The sequence below is a fragment of the Heptranchias perlo genome, chromosome 28 (assembly GCF_035084215.1).
Source record: "Heptranchias perlo isolate sHepPer1 chromosome 28, sHepPer1.hap1, whole genome shotgun sequence".
NCBI lineage: Eukaryota > Metazoa > Chordata > Chondrichthyes > Hexanchiformes > Hexanchidae > Heptranchias > Heptranchias perlo.
Window position 1 is genome coordinate 41349274 of NC_090352.1, and position 18665 is coordinate 41367938.

The window sequence follows — 18665 nt, forward strand, 5'->3', positions numbered from 1 at the left end:
AACAAGAGAGAGTCTAACCACCTCCCCTTGACATTCAACGGCATTACCATTGCCGAATCCCCCACCATCAACATCCTGGGGGTCACCATTGACCAGAAACTTAACTGGACCAGCCATATAAATACTGTGGCTACGAGAGCAGGTCAGAGGCTGGGTATTCTGCGGCGAGTGACTCACCTCCTGACTCCCCAAAGGTTTTCCACCATCTACAAGGCACAAGTCAGGAGTGTGATGGAATACTCTCCACTTGCCTGGATAACTGCAACTCCAACAACACTCAAGAAGCTCAACATCATCCAGGACAAAGCAGCCCGCTTGATTGGCACCCCATCCACCACCTTAAACATTCACTCCCTCCACCACCCAGCGCACCGTGGCAGCAACTCACCAAGGCTTCTTTGACAGCACCTCCCAAACCCACGACCTCGACCACCTAGAAGGATAAGAGCAGCAGGTGCATGAGAGCACCAACACCTGCACATTCCCCTCCAAGTCACACACCATCCTGACTTTGAAATATATCGCCATTCCTTTTTCATCGCTGGGTCAAAATCCTGGAACTCTCTACCTAACAGCACTGTGGGAGAGCCTTCACCACACGGACTGCAGTGGTTCAAGAAGGTGGTTCATCACCACCTTCTCAAGGGCAATTAGGGATGGGCAATAAATGCTGGCCTTGCCAGCAACACCCACATCCCATGAAAGAATAAAAAAAGCCCCTATGACTGCAGTTCTCAGCCCCATGTGCTAATTCCATTCATGTATGCTTACAATGCATATTACATAGAATTAGAATTACGTAGAAACAGGGCATTCGCCCTAACAGGTCTATGCCAGTGCTTATGCTCGACATGAGCCTCCTCTAGGGTCGCCAACCCTCCTGGAGTCTCTAGGAATTGAAGATTAATCTCCAGGACACTCCTGTGAGCGACCGAGGAGAAAAATCATAGGAGCATTTAAAAAAACTCTCTTTCTTTTCACTTTCTTTGAGCACTTTCATTTATTAGTTATTAAAATATTGAAGATGGGGAAAAAAGATGTTTTGACTGATGTTTTTAAGGAGAAACTGTTTCCAACGGCAGAACGGTCGGTAACAAGAGGACACGGATTTAAGGTGATCGGCAAAAGAGCCAAAAGCGACATGAGGAAACATTTTCTTTACGCAGTGAGTTGTAAGGAGCTGGAATGCACTGCCTGAAAGGGTGGAAGCAGATTCATTAGTAACTTTCAAAAGGGAATTAGATAAATACTTGGAGGGAAAAAAATTACAGGGCTTTGGGGAAAGAGCAGGGGAATGGGACTAATTGGATAGCTCTTTCAAAGAGCTGGCACAGGCACGACGGGCTGAATGGCCTCCTCCTTGGCCGCACCTACTATGATACTATGATATGAAACCCTATCTTTATCTCAAAGACCTCTATCAGGTCACCCCTCAGCCTTCTCTTTTCTAGAGAAAAGAGCCCGAGCCTAGATTCAGGAACTGTCCCTCTAGATTGGAAAATTGCACATGTCACTCCACTTTTTAAGAAAGGAGAGAGAGGGAAACCTGGGAATTATAGACCAGTTAGCCTAACATCTGTTGTGGGGAAAATGCTGGAGTCGATAATTAAGGATAGGGTGACTGAACACCTCGAGAATTTTCAGTTAATCAGAGAGAGCCAGCATGGATTTGTGAAAGGTAGGTCGTGCCTGACAAACCTGATTGAATTTTTTGAAGAGGTGACTAAAGTAGCGGTCAGGGGAATGTCAATGGATGTTAGTTATATGGACTTCCAGAAGGCATTTGATAAGGTCCCACGTAAGAGACTGTTAGCTAAGATAGAAGCCCATGGAATCAAGGGAAAAGTACGGACTTGGTTAGGAAGTTGGCTGAGCGAAAGGCGACAGACAGTAGGGATAATGGGAAGGTACTCACATTGGCAGGATGTGACTAGTGGAGTCCCGCAGGGATCTGTCTTGGGGCCTCAATTATTCACAATATTTATTAACGACTTAGATGAAGGCATAGAAAGTCTCATATCTAAGTTTGACGATGACACAAAGATTGGTGGCACTGTAAGCAGTGTAGATGAAAACATAAAATTACAAAGCGATATTGATAGATTAGGTGAATGGGCAAAACTGTGGCAAATGGAATTCAATGTAGACAAATGTGAGGTCATCCACTTTGGATCAAAAAAGGATAGAACAGGGTACTTTCTAAATGGTAAAAAGTTAAAAACAGTGGATGTCCAAAGGGACTTAGGGGTTCAGGTACATAAATCATTGAAGTGTCATGAACAGGTGCAGAAAATAATCAAGAAGGCTAATGGAATGCTGGCCTTTATATCTCGAGGACTGGAGTACAAGGGGGCAGAAGTTATGCTGCAGCTATACAAAACCCTGGTTAGACCGCACCTGGAGTACTGAGAGCAGTTCTGGGCACCGCACCTTCGGAAGGACATATTGGCCTTGGAAGGAGTGCAGCGTAGGTTTACTAGAATGATACCCGGACTTCAAGGATTAAGTTACGAGGAGAGATTACACAAATTGGGGTTGTATTCTCTAGAGTTTAGAAGGTTAAGGGGTGATTTGATCGAAGTTTATAAGATATTAAGGGGAACAGATAGGGTGGATAGAGAGAAACTATTTCCGCTGGTTGGGGATTTTAGGAGTCGGGGGCACAGTCTAAAAATTAGAGCCAGACCTTTCAGGAGTGAGATTAGAAAACATTTCTACACACAAAGGGTTGTAGAAGTTTGGAACTCTCTTCCGCAAATGGCAATTGATACTAGCCCAATTGCTAAATTTAAATGTAAGATAGATAGCTTTTTGTCAACCAAAGGTATTAAGGGATATGGGCCAAAGGCAGGTACATGGAGTTAGATCACAGATCAGCCATGATTTTATCAAATGGCGAAGCAGGCACGAGGGGCTGAATGGCCTACTCCTGTTCCTATGTTCCTATGTTCAGCCTTTCCTGATAAGTAGATCCTCTCAATTCTGGTATCATCCTTGTGAATCTTTTTGCACCCTCTCCAATGCCTCTGTATTCTTTTTACAGTATGGAGAACCAGAACTGTGCACAGTACTCCCAAGTGTGGTCTAACCAAGTGGTGAAGCAATTTTAAAATGCTCACAAAATTCTGGGATCTGTAGCGAGAACAACAGAGTACAAACCAACCGCACTTATGCAGTAGCCATACAATGCAATGCTCAGCCCACAGTATGTGTTCAACTGGGCATCACACCATACAAAAACATTTACATTCATTGGAGAGGGTACAGAGAAAAGCTTGTAGGTGGGAAAGGCCAGAAGAGTGTGGTGGTTAGCCCCAGCAGGGTTTCAGACTTAGCGGGAGTTTTTGAAATAAAAACAGAAAATGCTGGAGAAGCTCAGCAAGTCAGGCAGCATCTGTGGAGAAAGAAACAGAGTTAACGTTTCAGGTCAAAGACCTTTCGGCAGAACTGGAAGATGTTGAAGAGTTAAAGTTTTTAAGCAAGTACAGAGCCAGGGAAGGGGGGAGGGGAGGAAAGAACAAAAGGGAAGGTCTGTAATAGGGTAGAGGGCAGGAGTGATTACATGACAAAAGGGATGATGGTGCAAGGCAAGGAATGTGGTGATGGACAGATTAAGAAACAAAAGACTGGTCAAGAGTAGCTGTAAATAGCAACAGAAGAACCATTACCAGCACTAACTGTCTGGAAAAATGGGAGCAGTAGTTATGATCTGAAGTTATTAAAATCAATGTTGAGTCCAGAAGGTTGTAAAGTGCCTAAATGAAAGATGACGTGCTGTTCCTCGAGCTTATGTTGAGCTTCATTGGAACAGTGTAGGAGGCCGAGGTCAGAGTGGGAGTCTCACCAAGGCCCTATATAATTGCAGTAAGACATCTTTACTCCTGTACTCAAATCCTTTTGTAATAAAGGCCAACATACTATTTGCCTTCCTAATTGCTTGCTGCACCTGCATGTTAGCTTTCAGTGACTCATGTACAACGACACCTAGGTCCCTTTGAACATCAACATTTCCCAATCTCTCACCATTTAAAAAATACTCTGCATTTCTGTTTTTCTTACCAAAGTGGATAACTTCACATTTTTCAACATTATTTTTTTTTATTATTCGTTCACGGGATGTGGGCGTCGCTGGCGAGGCCAGCATTTATTGCCCATCCCTAATTGCCCTCGAGAAGGTGGTGGTGAGCCGCCTTCTTGAACCGCTGCAGTCCGTGTGGTGACGGTTCTCCCACAGTGCTGTTAGGAAGGGAGTTCCAGGATTTTGACCCAGCGACAATGAAGGAACGGCGATATATTTCCAAGTCGGGATGGTGTGTGACTTGGAGGGGAACGTGCAGGTGGTGTTGTTCCCATGCGCCTGCTGCTCTTGTCCTTCGAGGTGGTAGAGGTCGCGGGTTTGGGAGGTGCTGTCGAAGAAGCCTTGGCGAGTTGCTGCAGTGCATCCTGTGGATGGTGCACACTGCAGCCACAGTGCGCCGGTGGTGAAGGGAGTGAATGTTTAGGGTGGTGGATGGGGTGCCAATCAAGCGGGCTGCTTTATCTTGGATGGTGTCGAGCTTCTTGAGTGTTGTTGGAGCTGCACTCATCCAGGCAAGTGGAGAGTATTCCATCACACTCCTGACTTGTGCCTTGTAGATGGTGGAAAGGCTTTGGGGAGTCAGGAGGTGAGTCACTCGCCGCAGAATACCCAGCCTCTGACCTGCTCTCGTAGCCACAGTATTTATATGGCTGGTCCAGTTAAGTTTCTGGTCAATGGTGACCCCCAGGATGTTGATGGTGGGGAATTCGGCAATGGTAATGCCGTTGAATGTCAAGGGGAGGTGGTTAGACTCTCTCTTGTTGGAGATGGTCATTGCCTGGCACTTATCTGGCGCGAATGTTACTTGCCACTTATGAGCCCAAGCCTGGATGTTGTCCAGGTCTTGCTGCATGCAGGCTCGGACTGCTTCATTATCTGAGGGGTTGCGAATGGAACTGAACACTGTGCAGTCATCAGCGAACATCCCCATTTCTGACCTTATGATGGAGGGAAGGTCATTGATGAAGCAGATGAAGATGGTTGTTGGAGTTGCAGTTCTGGGGCTGAGATGTTTGGCCTCCAACAACCACTACCGTCGTCTTTTGTGCTAGGTATGACTCCAGCCAAAGGAGAGTTTTCCCCAGATTCCCATTGACTTCAATTTTACTAGGGCTCCTTGATGCCCTACCCGATCAAATGCTGCCTTGATGTCAATGGCGGTCACTCTCACCTCAGCTCTGGAATTCAGCTCTTTTGTCCATGTTTGGACCAAGGCTGTAATGAGGTCTGGCGCCGAGTGGTCCTGGCGGAGTCCAAACTGGGCATTGGTGAGCAGGTTATTGGTGAGTAAGTGCCACTTGATACCACTGTCGACGACACCTTCCATCACTTTGCTGATGATTGGGAGTAGACTGATGGGGCGGTAATTGGCTGGATTAGATATGTCCTGCTTTTTGTGGATAGGACATACCTGGGCAATTTTCCACTTTGTCGGGTAGATGCCGCTGTACTGGAACAGCTTGGCTAGAGGCGCGGCTTGTTCTAGAGCACAAGTCTTCAGCACTACAGCCAGGCTGTTGCCGGAGCCCATAGCCTTTGCTGTATCCAGTGCACTCAGCTGTTTTTTGATATCACGTGGAGTGAATCGAATTGGCTGAAGGAGGGCTTCTGTGATGGTGGGGATCTCGGGAGGAGGCCGAGATGAATCATCCACTCGGCACTTCTGGCTGAAGATGGTTGCAAATGCTTCAGCCTTGTCTTTTGCACTCGTGCTGGACTCTGCCATCATTGAGGATGGTGATGTTTACAGATCCACCTCCTCCCGTTAATTGTTTAATTGTCCACCACCATTCACGACTGGATGTGGCAGGACCGCAGAGCTTTGATTTGATGGGTGAGACTGCCAAGTCTGGAGCCCCCTGGATGTCAAGTAGCATACAGGGTAAGATAAGGCAAAAAAGGAAAGCTTATGTCAGACACAAGCTGTTAGCTGCAGGGCTACAGACCGGGTGCTGGAAGGTGGGATTAGAATGGGCACCTGGTTGTTCTTCAAGCCGGCGCGGACATGATGGGCTAAATGGCCCCCTTCTGTGCTGTATCTTTTCTATGGTTCTATGACACGAGAGCTCAATATTAGAGAAAGCCTAGAGGAGTATAGAAAGTGCAGGGGTGAAATTAAGAAGGATATTAGGAAAGCAAAGAGAGGGCATGAAAAAATATTGGCAAGTAAAATCAGTGAAAACCCAAAGATGTTTTATAAATACATTAAGAGCAAGAGGATAACAAAGGAAAGATTAAGGCCTATTAGAGACCAAAAAGGATGTGTGGAGGCGGAAGATGTTGGTATAGTTCTTAATGAATACTTTGCGTCTGCCTTCACAAAAGACAGGGACAATGCAGACATTGTAGGTAAGGAGGAGGAGTATGAAATATTGGATGGGATAAACATAGTGAAAGAGGAAGTATTAAGGGGATTAGCATGTTTAAAAGTAGATAAATCATCAGGCCTGGATGAAATGTATCCCTGGCTGTTAAAAGAAGCAAGGTAGGAAATAGCAGAGGGTCTGACCATCATTTTCCGATCCTCCCTGGATACAGGTGTGGTGCCAGAGGATTGGAGGACTGCTAACGTTGTACCTTTGTTTAAAAAAGGGAGAGAGGGATAGACCGAGTAATTACAGGCCGATTAGTCTAACCTCGGTGGTGGGCAAATTATTTGAATCAGTTCTTAGGGACGGAATAAACCGTCACTTAGAAAGGCACGGATTAATCAAAGAGAGTCAGTACAGATTTGTAAAGGGAAGGTCGTGTCTGACTAACTTGATCGAATTTTTTGAGGAGGTAACAAGGGGATCGATGAGGGTAGTGTGTTTGATGTAACCTACGTGGATTTAGCAAGACATTTGACAAGGTCCCATATGGCAGACTGGTCAAAAAAGTAAAAGCCTATGGGATCCAAGGGAAAATGGCTAGTTGGATCCAAAATTGGCTCAATGGCAAGAAGCAATGGGTAATAGTTGACGGGTGTTTTTGCGACTGGAAGGCTGTTTCCAGTGGGGTTCCGCAGGGCTCAGTACTAGGACCCTTACTTTTTGTGGTATCTATTAATGATTTGAACTTAAATGTAGGGGGCATGATTGAGAAGTTTGCAGATGATACAAAAGATAGCAAGGAGGAAGGCTGTAGACTGCAGGAAGATATCAATGGACTGGTCAGGTGGGCAGAAAAGTGGCAAATGGAATTCAACCCAGAGAATTAAGGATCAACAAGGTCATCTATGTGCGGAACCACAAGAGATGGGTGAGATCCTAAATGAATATTTCACATCTGTATTTACGGTTGAGAAAGGCATGGATGTTAGGGAACTTGGGGAAATAAATAGTGATGTCTTGAGGAGTGTACATATTACAGAGAGGGAGGTGCTGGAAGTCTTAATGCGCATCAAGGTAGATAAATCTCCGGGACCTGATGAAATGTATCCCAGGACGTTGTGGGAGGTTAGGGAGGAAATTGCGGGTCCCCTTGCAGAGATATTTGAATCATCGACAGCTACAGGTGAGGTGCCTGAAGATTGGAGGGTAGCAAATGTTGTGCCTTTGTTTAAGAAGGGCGGCAGGGAAAAGCCTGGGAACTACAGACCGGTGAGCCTGACATCTGTAGTGGGTAAGTTGTTAGAGGGTATTCTGAGAGACAGGATCTACAGGCATTTGGAGAGGCAGGGACTGATTAGGAACAGTCAGCATGGTTTTGTGAGAGGAAAATCATGTCTCACGAATTTGATTGAGTTTTTTGAAGGGGTAACCAAGAAGATAGATGAGGGCTGTGCAGTAGACGTGGTCTACATGGACTTCAGCAAAGCCTTTGACAAGGTACCGCATGGTAGGTTGTTACATAAGGTTAAATCTCACGGGATCCAAGGTGAGGTAGCCAATTTGATACAAAATTGGATTGACGACAGAAGACAGAGGGTGGTTGTAGAGGGTTGTTTTCAAACTGGAGGCCTGTGACCAGCGGTGTGCCTCAGGGATCGGTGCTGGGTCCGCTGTTATTTGTTATTTATATTAATGATTTGGATGAGAATTTAGGAGGCATGGTTAGTAAGTTTGCAGATGACACCAAGATTGGTGGCATTGTGGACAGTGAAGAAGGTTATCTGGGATTGCAACGGGATCTTGATAAATTGGGCCAGTGGGCCGATGAATGGCAGATGGAGTTTAATTTAGATAAATGTGAGGTGATGCATTTTGGTAGATCGAATCGGGCCAGGACCTACTCCGTTAATGGTAGGGCGTTGGGGAGAGTTATAGAACAAAGAGATCGAGGAGTACAGGTTCATAGCTCCTTGAAAGTGGAGTCACAGGTGGATAGGGTGGTGAAGAAGGCATTCAGCATGCTTGGTTTCATTGGTCAGAACACTGAATACAGGAGTTGGGATGTCTTGTTGAAGTTGTACAAGACATTAGTAAGGCCACACTTGGAATACTGTGTACAGTTCTGGTCACCCTATTATAGAAAGGATATTATTAAACTAGAAAGAGTGCAGAAAAGATTTACTAGGATGCTACTGGGACGTGATGGTTTGACTTATAGGGAGAGGTTAGATAGACTGAGACTTTTTTCCCTGGAGAGTAGGAGGCTTCGGGGTGATCTTATAGAAGTCTATAAAATAATGAGGGGCATAGATAAGGTAGATAGTCAAAATCTTTTCTCAAAGGTAGGGGAGTCTATAACGAGGGGGCATAGATTTAAGGTGAGAGGGGAGAGATACAAAAGGGTCCAGAGGGGCAATTTTTTCACTCAAAGGGTGGTGAGTGTCTGGAACGAGCTGCCAGAGGCAGTAGTAGAAACGGGTACAATTTTGTCTTTTAAAAAGCATTTGGACAGTTACATGGGTAAGATGGGTATAGAGGGATATGGGCCAAGTGCAGGCAATTGGGACTAGCTTCGTGGTATAAACTGGGCGACATGGACATGTTGGGCCGAAGGGCCTGTTTCCATGTTGTAAACCTCTATGATTCTAATTTTGAAGTCATGCATTTGTAGAGGGCAAACAAGGCAACACCTTTCAGAATCCTCCCATTTATTGTGCAACAATACACAATAAATGGGAGGATACTGAAAGGTGTAGAGGAAGTGAGGGACCTTGGAATGTATGTCCACAGCTGTGTTAAAGTAGCAGGACGGGTTGATAAGGTGGTTGAGAAGGCATACAGGATACTTTCTTTTATTTGCCGCGGCATACAATTTAAGAGCAGGGAGGTTATGCTCGAACTGTATCAAACACTAGTTAGGCCACAGCTTGAGTACTGTGTACAGTTCTGATCACCACATCACAGGAAGGATGTAATTGCACTGGAGAGGGTGCAGAGGATGTTGCCAGGACTGGAGAATTTTATCGATGAGGAGAGATTGGATAGGCTGGGGTTGTTTTCTTTGGAACAGTGGAGGCTGAGGGGTGATTTAATTGAGGTGTACAAAATTAGGAAAGACCTATTTCCCTTAGCAGAGAGGTCAATAACCAGGGGGCATATATTTAAAGTGATTGGTAGAAGGATTCAAGGGGAGCTGAGGAAAATTCTTTTCACCCAGAGGGTGGTGGGGGTCTGGAACTCACTACCTGAAAGGGTGGTCGAGGCAGAAACCCTCATCATATTTAAAAAGTACTCGGATATGCACTTGAAATGCTATAACTTACAAGGCTACAGACCAAGTGCTGGAAAGTGGGATTACGCTGGATGGCTCGTTTTCGACCGGCGCAGACATGATGGGCCGTATGGCCTCCGTCTGTGTCCTAAATTTACAATGTTTCTATTATTCTATGATCCATTGGTTGTGGGATTGCTTAGCTCTGTCTTTAGCATGCTGCTTCCGCTGTTTAGCATTCATGTAACCCCATGTTGTAGCTTCACCAGGTTGGCACCTCATTTTTAGGTACGCCTGGTGCTGCTCCTGGCATGCTCTTCTACACTCCTCATTGAACCAGGGTTGATCCCCTGCTTGATGGTAATGGTAGAGTGAGGGATATGCCGAGCCATGAAGTTACAGATTGTGCTGCAATTCTGCTGCTGCTGATGGCCCACAGCGCCTCATGGATGCCCAGCTTTGAGCTGCTAGATCTGTTCTGAATCTATCCCATTTAGCACAGTGGTAGTATCACACAACACGATGGACGGTGTCCTTAGTGTGAAGTCGGGACTTCGTCTCCACAAGGATTGTGCGGTCGTCACTCCTACCAATACTGTCATGGACAGATGCATCTGCAACGGTAGATTGGTGAGGACGAGGTCAAGTAGGTTTCTTCCTCGTGTTGGTTCTCTCACCACCTGCCACAGGCCCAGTCTGGCAGCTATATCCTTCAGGACTCGGCCAGCTCAGTCAGTAGTGGTGCTGCCGAGCCACTCTTGGTGTTGGACATTGAAGTCCCCCACCCAAAGTACATTCTGTGGCCTTGCTACCCTCAGTGTTTCCTCCAAGTGGTGCTCAACATGGAGGATTACTGATTCATCAGCTGAGGGAGGGTGGTAGGTGGTAATCAGCAGGAGGTTTCCTTGCTCATGTTTGACCTGATGCCATGAGACTTTATGGGGTCTGGAGTCAATATTGACCAGAAACTTAACTGGGCCATCTTGCTTTATTTATCACAGAACAGTGTCAAATGGACAATTTATTGTGCTTGGAATTTTAGCTAAAGGGAGCTAAAGAGCAGTTCTGAGACCTGATTGTTCTTGCTCATAACATAAATACCAGTAAGATCATTACAGTTCAAACAGTATGTCAGTCTTAAAGATAAGCATGGTTCCTTTTGTTTAAAAAGGTTTGTAATTTGTCCTTTTCCTAGTTATCACAAGTTTTAATCTTAATATTTCCTTGACGTTCACAGCTTCGTATATGCAATTTCCCTGAAACGTGCAATAACCTAAATCTCGATATTTCTGTGTTTAACCCCCCATGGCACAATCACTTAATTCAGCAGCGGGGTCTGTCGTCCAATCGAAACAAACTGATCTCCATTATGGCTTGTCCATACTCGGTCCTTTCAAATGTAACACATTATGTATGACAGATTTATGATTAGCAATGAGGTAGTTTACAGTGTTATTAGGCTCACTCTTCCTTTAATTTATTCTATCTCTGCTTATTGTAGCTCTGAATGCATCAGACAGCTTCAACATCGATACCAAAATAAAGGTGCACTTTCAAAACAACAATAATGCCCTGTTTGGACAGAATGTTGTTCAGTACAGTCATGGAGATAACAATGGGTAAGAGGATTTATTCAGATTCTATTGGTTAAACTTTTCACAGACTTTGAAAGAGTGTAGTTAATTATTTAATCTGGTGGTATTTTCAACATAAATTTTATGGTGATTTTTGTTTTGCCTTATGTTTTTTGTTCTTATCTGTTAAAGTCCTGGCGCTCTGTTCTACCTATCAGGTCAAGTGATTTATTCCAAGGATTCTCCTTATTCAGCATTGAGTGGCCACTGGGAGGAGTGGAAGAGGAGCTTGGGTTACTTGATTTGTGAGAACATAGAATAGAAAGGCCATTAGGCTCATTAAGCCCACTCCATCCACATACCCTGTTGGTTTATCTTATTATGAACTTTAATCCATCTATTGAGGTTTCTGAGGGAACCTCTAACAGAATGAATTGCTCACAGGGTGAGGACTTTCTACTGGGAATTTGGTGAATGTGGGAATTAGGTGCACAGGGGGAAGGAGGTGCTAAGCAGTTTAAACCAAGGGACTATAAACTAGTCTATCAGCTTTTAAAACGTAAATAAAAAATACATAAAATTTAAAAAAAGACTAAGTAATTACTAATTAAGGCAAGAAAATTAAGGAAAACCCAAAAATATTTTATAAATACATAAAGAACAAGAGGATAACTAAGGAAAGAGTAGGGTCTATTAGAGACCAAAAAGGTAACCTATATGTGTAGGCGGAAGATGTGGGTATGATTCTTAATGAATAAGAACATAAGAACATAACATAAGAAATAGGAGCAGGAGTAGGCCAATCGGCCCCTCGAGCCTGCTCCGCCATTCAATAAGATCATGGCTGATCTGATCCTAACCTCAAATCTAAAGAACACAAGAGGTAGGAGCAGGACCCGGCCACTCAGCCCCTGGGCCCGCTCCCCCACCCACAGGGCCTTGACCGATCTGAACTCAGCTTCATGTCCAATTTCCTGCCCGCTCCCCATAACCCCTAATTCCCTTTACTTCTCGGAAACTGTCTATTTCTGTTTTAAATTTATTTAATGATGTAGCTTCCACAGCTTCCTGGGGCAGCAAATTCCACAGACCTACTACCCTCTGAGTGAAGAAGTTTCTCCTCATCTCAGTTTTGAAGGAGCAGCCCCTTATTCTAAGATTATGCCCCCTAGTTCTAGTTTCACCCATCCTTGGGAACATCCTTACTGCATCCACCCGATCAAGCTCCTTCACAATCTTATATGTTTCAATAAGATCACCTCTCATTCTTCTGAACTCCAATGAGTAGAGTCCCAATCTACTCAACCTCTCCTCATATGATCACCCCCTCATCCCTTTGCGTCTGTCTTCACAAAAGAGGAGGACGATGCAGAGATTGGAGTTAAGGAGGAGGTGTGTAAAATATTGGATGGGATAAACATAGTGAGAAAGGAAGTATTAAGGGGTTTAGCATCTTTGTGAAAGTAGATAAATCACCAGGCCTGGATGAAATGTATCCCAGGCTGTTAAGAGAAGTAAGGGAGGAAATAGCAGAGGGTCTGACCATTATTTTCCGATCCTCTCTGGCTACAGGCGTGGTGCCGGAGGATTGGAGGACTGCTAACGTTGTACTGTTGTTTAAAAAGGGCGGGTGAGATAGACCGAGTATTATAGGCCAGTCAGTGCAACCTCAGTGGTGGGCAAATTATTTGAATGAATTCTGAGGGACAGCAGAAATGGTCATTTAGAAAGGCACGGGTTAATCAAGGACAGTCAGCATGGATTTATTAAGGGAAGGTTGTGTCTGACTAATTTGATTGAATTTTTTGAGGAGGTAACAAGGAGGGTCGATGAGGGTAACGCATTTGATGTAGTGTGCATGGATTTTAGCAAGGCTTTTGACAAGGTCCCACATGGCAGACTGGTCAAAAAAGTAAAAGCCCATGGGATCCAAGGGAAAATGGCTAGTTGGATCCAAAATTGGCTCAATGGCAAGAAGCAATGGATAATAGTTGACGGGTGTTTTTGCGATTGGAAGGCTGTTTCTAATGGGGTTCCGCAAGGCTCAATCCTAGATTCCTTGCTTTTTGTGGTATAAATGATATGGACTTGAATGTGGGGGGCTTGATCAAGAAGTTTGCAGATGATACAAAAATTGGCTGTGTGGTTGATAGTGAGGATGAAGCTGGAGACTGCAGGAAGATATCAATGGACTGGTCAGGTGGGCAGAAAAGTAGTGAATGGAATTCAATCCAGAGAAGTGTGAGGTAATGCATTTGGGGAGGACAAACAAGGCAAGGGAATACACAATAAATGGGAAGATACTGAGAGGTGTGGAGGAACAAATGGACTTTGGAGTGCATGCCCACAGATTCCTGAAGGTAGCAGGACAGGTAGATGAGGTGGTTAAAAAGGCATACAAGGGCACAGAATGTACTCTGGGTGGGGGACTTCAATGTCCATCACCAAGAGTGGCCCGGTAGCGCCACTACTGACTGAGCTGGCTGAGTCCTGAAGGATATAACTGCCAGACTGGGCCTGCAGCAGGTGGTGAGCGAACCAACATGAGGGAAAAACCTACTTGCCCTCGTCCTCACCAATCTACCTGTCGCAGATGCATCTGTCCATGACTGTATTGGTAGGAGTGACCACAGCACAGTCCTCGTGGAGACGAAGTCCCGCCTTCACACTGAGGACACCATCCAACGTGTTGTGTGGCACTATCACCGTGCTAAATGGGATAGATTCAGAACAGATCTAGCAGCTCAAAACTGGGCATCCATGAGACGTTGTGGGCCATCAATAGCGGCAGAATTGTATTCCAGCACAATCTGTAACCTCATGGCCCGGCATATTCCTCACTCTACCATTACCAGCAAGCCAGGGGATCAACCCTGGTTCAATGAGGACTATAGAAGAGCATTCCAGGAGCAGCACCAGGCGTACCTAAAAATGAGGTGCCAACTTGATGAAGCTACAACTCAGGACTACATGCATGCTAAACAACGGAAGCAACATGCTATAGACAGACCTAAGCGATTCCACAACCAACGGATCAGATCAAAGCTCTGCAGTCCTGCCACATCCAGTCGTGAATGGTGGTGGACAATTACACAACTAACGGGAGGAGGAGGCTCTGTAAGCATCCCCATCCTCAATGATGGCGGAGTCCAGCACGTGAGTGCAAAAGACAAGGTGTAGCGTTTGCAACCATCTTCAGCCAGAAGTGCCGAGTGGATGATTCATCTCGGCCGCCTCCCGATATCCCCACCATCACAGAAGCCAGTCTTCAGCCAATTCGATTCTCTTCACGTGATGTCAAGAAACGGCTGAGTGCACTGGATACAGCAAAGGCTATGGGCCCCGACAACATCTCGGCTGTAGCGCTGAAGACTTGTGCTCCAGAACTAGCCGCACCTCTAGCCAAACTGTTCCAGTACAGCTACAACACTGGCATCTACCTGACAATGTGGAAAATTGCCCAGGTATGTCCTGTCCACAAAGGACAAATCTAATCCGGCTAATTACCGTCCCATCAGTCTACTCTCAATCATCAGCAAAGCGATGGAAGGTGTCGTCGACAGTGTTATCAAGCGGCAATTACTCACCAATAACCTGCTCACCGATGTTCAGTTTGGGTTCCGCTCAAACAAGAACAAAAGAGCTGAATTTCAGAGGTGAGATGAGAGTGACTGCCCTTGACATCAAGGCAGCTTTTGACCGAGTGTAGCACCAAGGAGCCCTGGTAAAATTGAAGTCAATGGGAATCTGAGGGAAAGCTCTCCAGTGGCTGGAGTCATACCTAGCACAAAGGAAGATGGTAGTGGTTGTTGGAGGCCAATCATCTCAGCCCCAGGACATTGCTGCCGAAGTTCCTCAGGGCAGTGTCCTAGGCCCAACCATCTTCAGCTGCTTCATCAATGACCTTCCCTCCATCATAAGGCCAGAAATGGGGACATTCGCTGATGATTGCACAGTGTTCAGTTCCATTCGCAACCCCTCAGATATTAAAGCAGTCCGTGCCCGCATGCAGCAAGACCTGGAGAACATCCAGGTTTAGGCTGATAAGTGGCAAGTAACATTCGCGCCAGACAAGTGCCAGGCAATGACCATCTCCAACAAGAGAGAGTCCAACCAGCTCCCCTTGACATTCAACGGCATTACCATCGCCGTATTCCCCACCATCAACATCCTTGGGGTCACCATTGACCAGAAACTTAACTGGACCATCCATATAAATACTGTGGCTGCAAGAGCAGGTCAGAGGCTGGGTATTCTGCGGGTACTCCCCAAAGCCTTTCCACCATCTACAAGACACTAATCAGGAGTGTGGTGTAATACTCTTCTCTTGCCTGGATGAGTGCAGCTCTAACAACACTCAAGAAGCTCGACACTATCCAGGACAAAGCAGCCCGCTTGATTGGAACCCCATCCACCACCCTAAACATTCACTCCCTTCAACACCGGTGCACTGTGGCTGCAGTATGTACCATGCAAGGGATGCACTGCAGCAACTCGCCAAGGCTTCTTCGACAGCACCTCCCAAACCCACGACCTCGACCACCTAGAAGGACAAGGGCAGCAGGCACATGGGAACACCACCACTTGTACGTTCCCCTCCAAGTCACACACCATCCCGACTTGGAAATATATTGCCATTCCTTCATCGTCGCTGGGTCAAAATCCTGGAACTCCCTTCCTAACAGCACTGTGGGAGAACCTTCGCCACATGGACTGCAGCAGTTCAAGAAGGCAGCTCACCACCACCTTCTCAAGGGCAATTAGGGCAATAAATGCCGGCCTCACCAGTGAAGCCCACATCCCATGAACGAATAAAATAAAAATTAGCCGAGGCATAGAATATAAGAGCAGGGAGATAAAGGGGAACCAATGGATGCAGTATATTTGGATTTCCAAAAGGCTTTCGATAAGATGCCACATAAAAGATTACTGCACAAGATAAGAGCTCATGGTGTTGGGGGTAATATGCTGGCATGGATAGAGGATTGGCTAACTAACAGAAAACAAAGAGTTGGGATAAAAGGGTCATTTTCAAAATGGCAATCTGTAACTGGTGGGGTGCCACAGGGATCAGTGCTGGGGCCTCAACTATTTACAATATATATCAGTGACTTGGATGAAGGAATAGAGTGTCTTGTGGCAAAATTTGCTGATGGTACAAAGTTAGGTGGAAAAGCAAGTTGCGATGAGGACACAAAGTGTCTGCAAAGGGATATTGACAGGTTAAGCGAATGGGCAAAAATTTGGCAGATGGAATATAATGTGGGAAAATGTGAAGTCATCCACTTTGGGAGGAAAATAAAAAAGCAAAATATTATTTGAATGGTGAAATACTACAAAATGCTGCGGTACAGATTGACCTGGGTGTCCTTGTACATGAAACACAAAAAGTCAACATACAGGTGCAGCAGGTAATGCGAATATTGGCCTTTATTTCTAGGGGGATGGAATATAAAAGCAGGGAAGTCATGCTACAACTGTACAGGGTGCTGGTGAGACAACATCTGGAGCACTGCGTACAGTTCTGGTGCCCTTATTTAAGGAAGGACATACTTGCATTGGAGGCAGTTCAGAGAAGGTTCACTCGGTTGATTCCAGGTATGGAAGGGTTGTCTTATGAGGAAAGATTGAAGAGGTTGGGTCTATACTCATTGGAGTTTAGAAGAATGAGAGGAGATCTTATTGAAACATACAAGATTCTGAGGGGACTCGATAGTGTAGATGCTGAGAGGATGTTACCCCTCATGGGGGAATCTAAAACTAGGGGGCATAGTCTCAGAATAAGGGTTCGCCCATTTAACACGGAAATGAGGAGGAATTTCTTCTCCCAGAGGGTCATGAATCTTTGGAATTCTTTATCCCAAAAAGCTATGGAGGCTGAGTCATTGAATACATTCAAGGCTGAGTTAGACAAATTTTTGATCAGCAAGGGAGTCAAAGGATATGGGGAAAAGGCAGGAAAGTGGAATTGAGGTAAAAATCAGATCAGCCATGATCGCCTTGAATGGCAGCGCAGGGTCGAGGGGCCGAATGGCCTACTCCTGCTCCTATCTCTTATGGTCTTATGGTCCTATATGGAGGTGATACAAAACTACATAAAACATTGGTTGGGCCACAACTTCAGTTCTGGCCACCACATTACAGGAAAGATGTGATTGCACTGGAGAGGGTACAGAGAAGATTTATGAGGATGTTTTCAGGGCTGGAGAATTTTAGCTATGAGGAAAGATTGGATAGGCTGGGAAAGTTTTCCTTGGAACACAGGAGGCTGAGGGGAGATTTAATTGAGGTATATAAAATTATGACTGGATAGAGTGGATAGGGAGGACTTATTTCCCTTAGCAGAGGGGTCAGTGACCAGAGGGCATAGATTTAAAGTAATTGGTCGAAGGATTAGAGGAGAGCTGAGGAGATATTTTCTCACTCAGAGAGTGGTGGGGGTCTGGAACAAACTGCCTGAAAGGATGGTGGAGGCAGAACCCCTCAACTCATTTGAAAAGTACTTGGATGTGCACTCGAAGTGTCGTAACCTACAGGGCTATGGACCAAGTGCTGGAAAGTGGGATCAAACTGGATAGCTCTTTTTCGGCCGGCATGGACATGATGGGCCGAACGGCCTTCTTCTGTGTCATAACTTTCTATGATTCTATTCTATGATTCTAATTATTTTGAAATGAATTAAAATCCATTTACTAAATATAACCTTGATCGCAAGTGATTCTATTAGTCCTAGAAATAAACTATTTATTCGCTCAGTAAAAACTAGAGATGGCAGTACAGGTTGTGTGTCGGAACTGTAATATGTGAGAATCTGTGGATAGCGAGACTATCCCGGATTGCCACAGTAACTGACTCTGGCTTGATGTACTCCAACTCAGAATCTTTGAGCTGGAGTGCGAGTTAGAGACTCTCCAACATATAAGGGAGGGGGAGATAGAGAAGGAGGTTCCGCAGACACTGGTCCTATCCGACACCTATGAGGTACTTGATACCTGTGAGGATAAGGATGAAGGCTGCAGGGAGGATGCCCAGAATGTTAACCATGGATCATGAGGCAGGCCAAGGGGCGGAGCGGGTGTGGGTGGAGGATCAGAATAGAAAGGTTGTAGTCATAGGGGATTTTATAATCAGGGGGATAGATAACGTCCTCTGCATTCGCGACAGAGAGTCTAGCAGGGTGTGTTGCCTACCTGGTGCAAGGGTAAAGGACATCTTGGAGCAACTGGAGAGGAACTTGGAAAGGGAGCGGGAGGATCCAGTTGTCGTGGTCCATGTCGGCACCAATGACATAAGGAAGAACAAGGAGGAGGTCCCGCTAAGGGAATATCAGGAGCTAGGAACTATATTAAAAGGCAGGACCTCACAGGTGGTAATCTCAGATTTACTACTCGAGCCATGTCCTAATTGGCATTGGTAGAGGCAGATCAGAA

The 18665-nt window shown here is 45.6% G+C and overlaps 1 protein-coding gene across 1 annotated transcript in view; it reads left to right on the forward strand.

Moving 5' to 3' along the window:
• LOC137299218 (integrin alpha-E-like) overlaps nucleotides 1-18665 on the forward strand; it is a 223693-nt gene that overhangs the window by 17140 nt on the left and 187888 nt on the right. The window contains exon 2 of the mRNA XM_067967881.1: nucleotides 11163-11280. Coding sequence (XP_067823982.1) covers nucleotides 11163-11280 — 118 coding nt within the window. The remainder of the gene's footprint in view (nucleotides 1-11162; nucleotides 11281-18665) is intronic.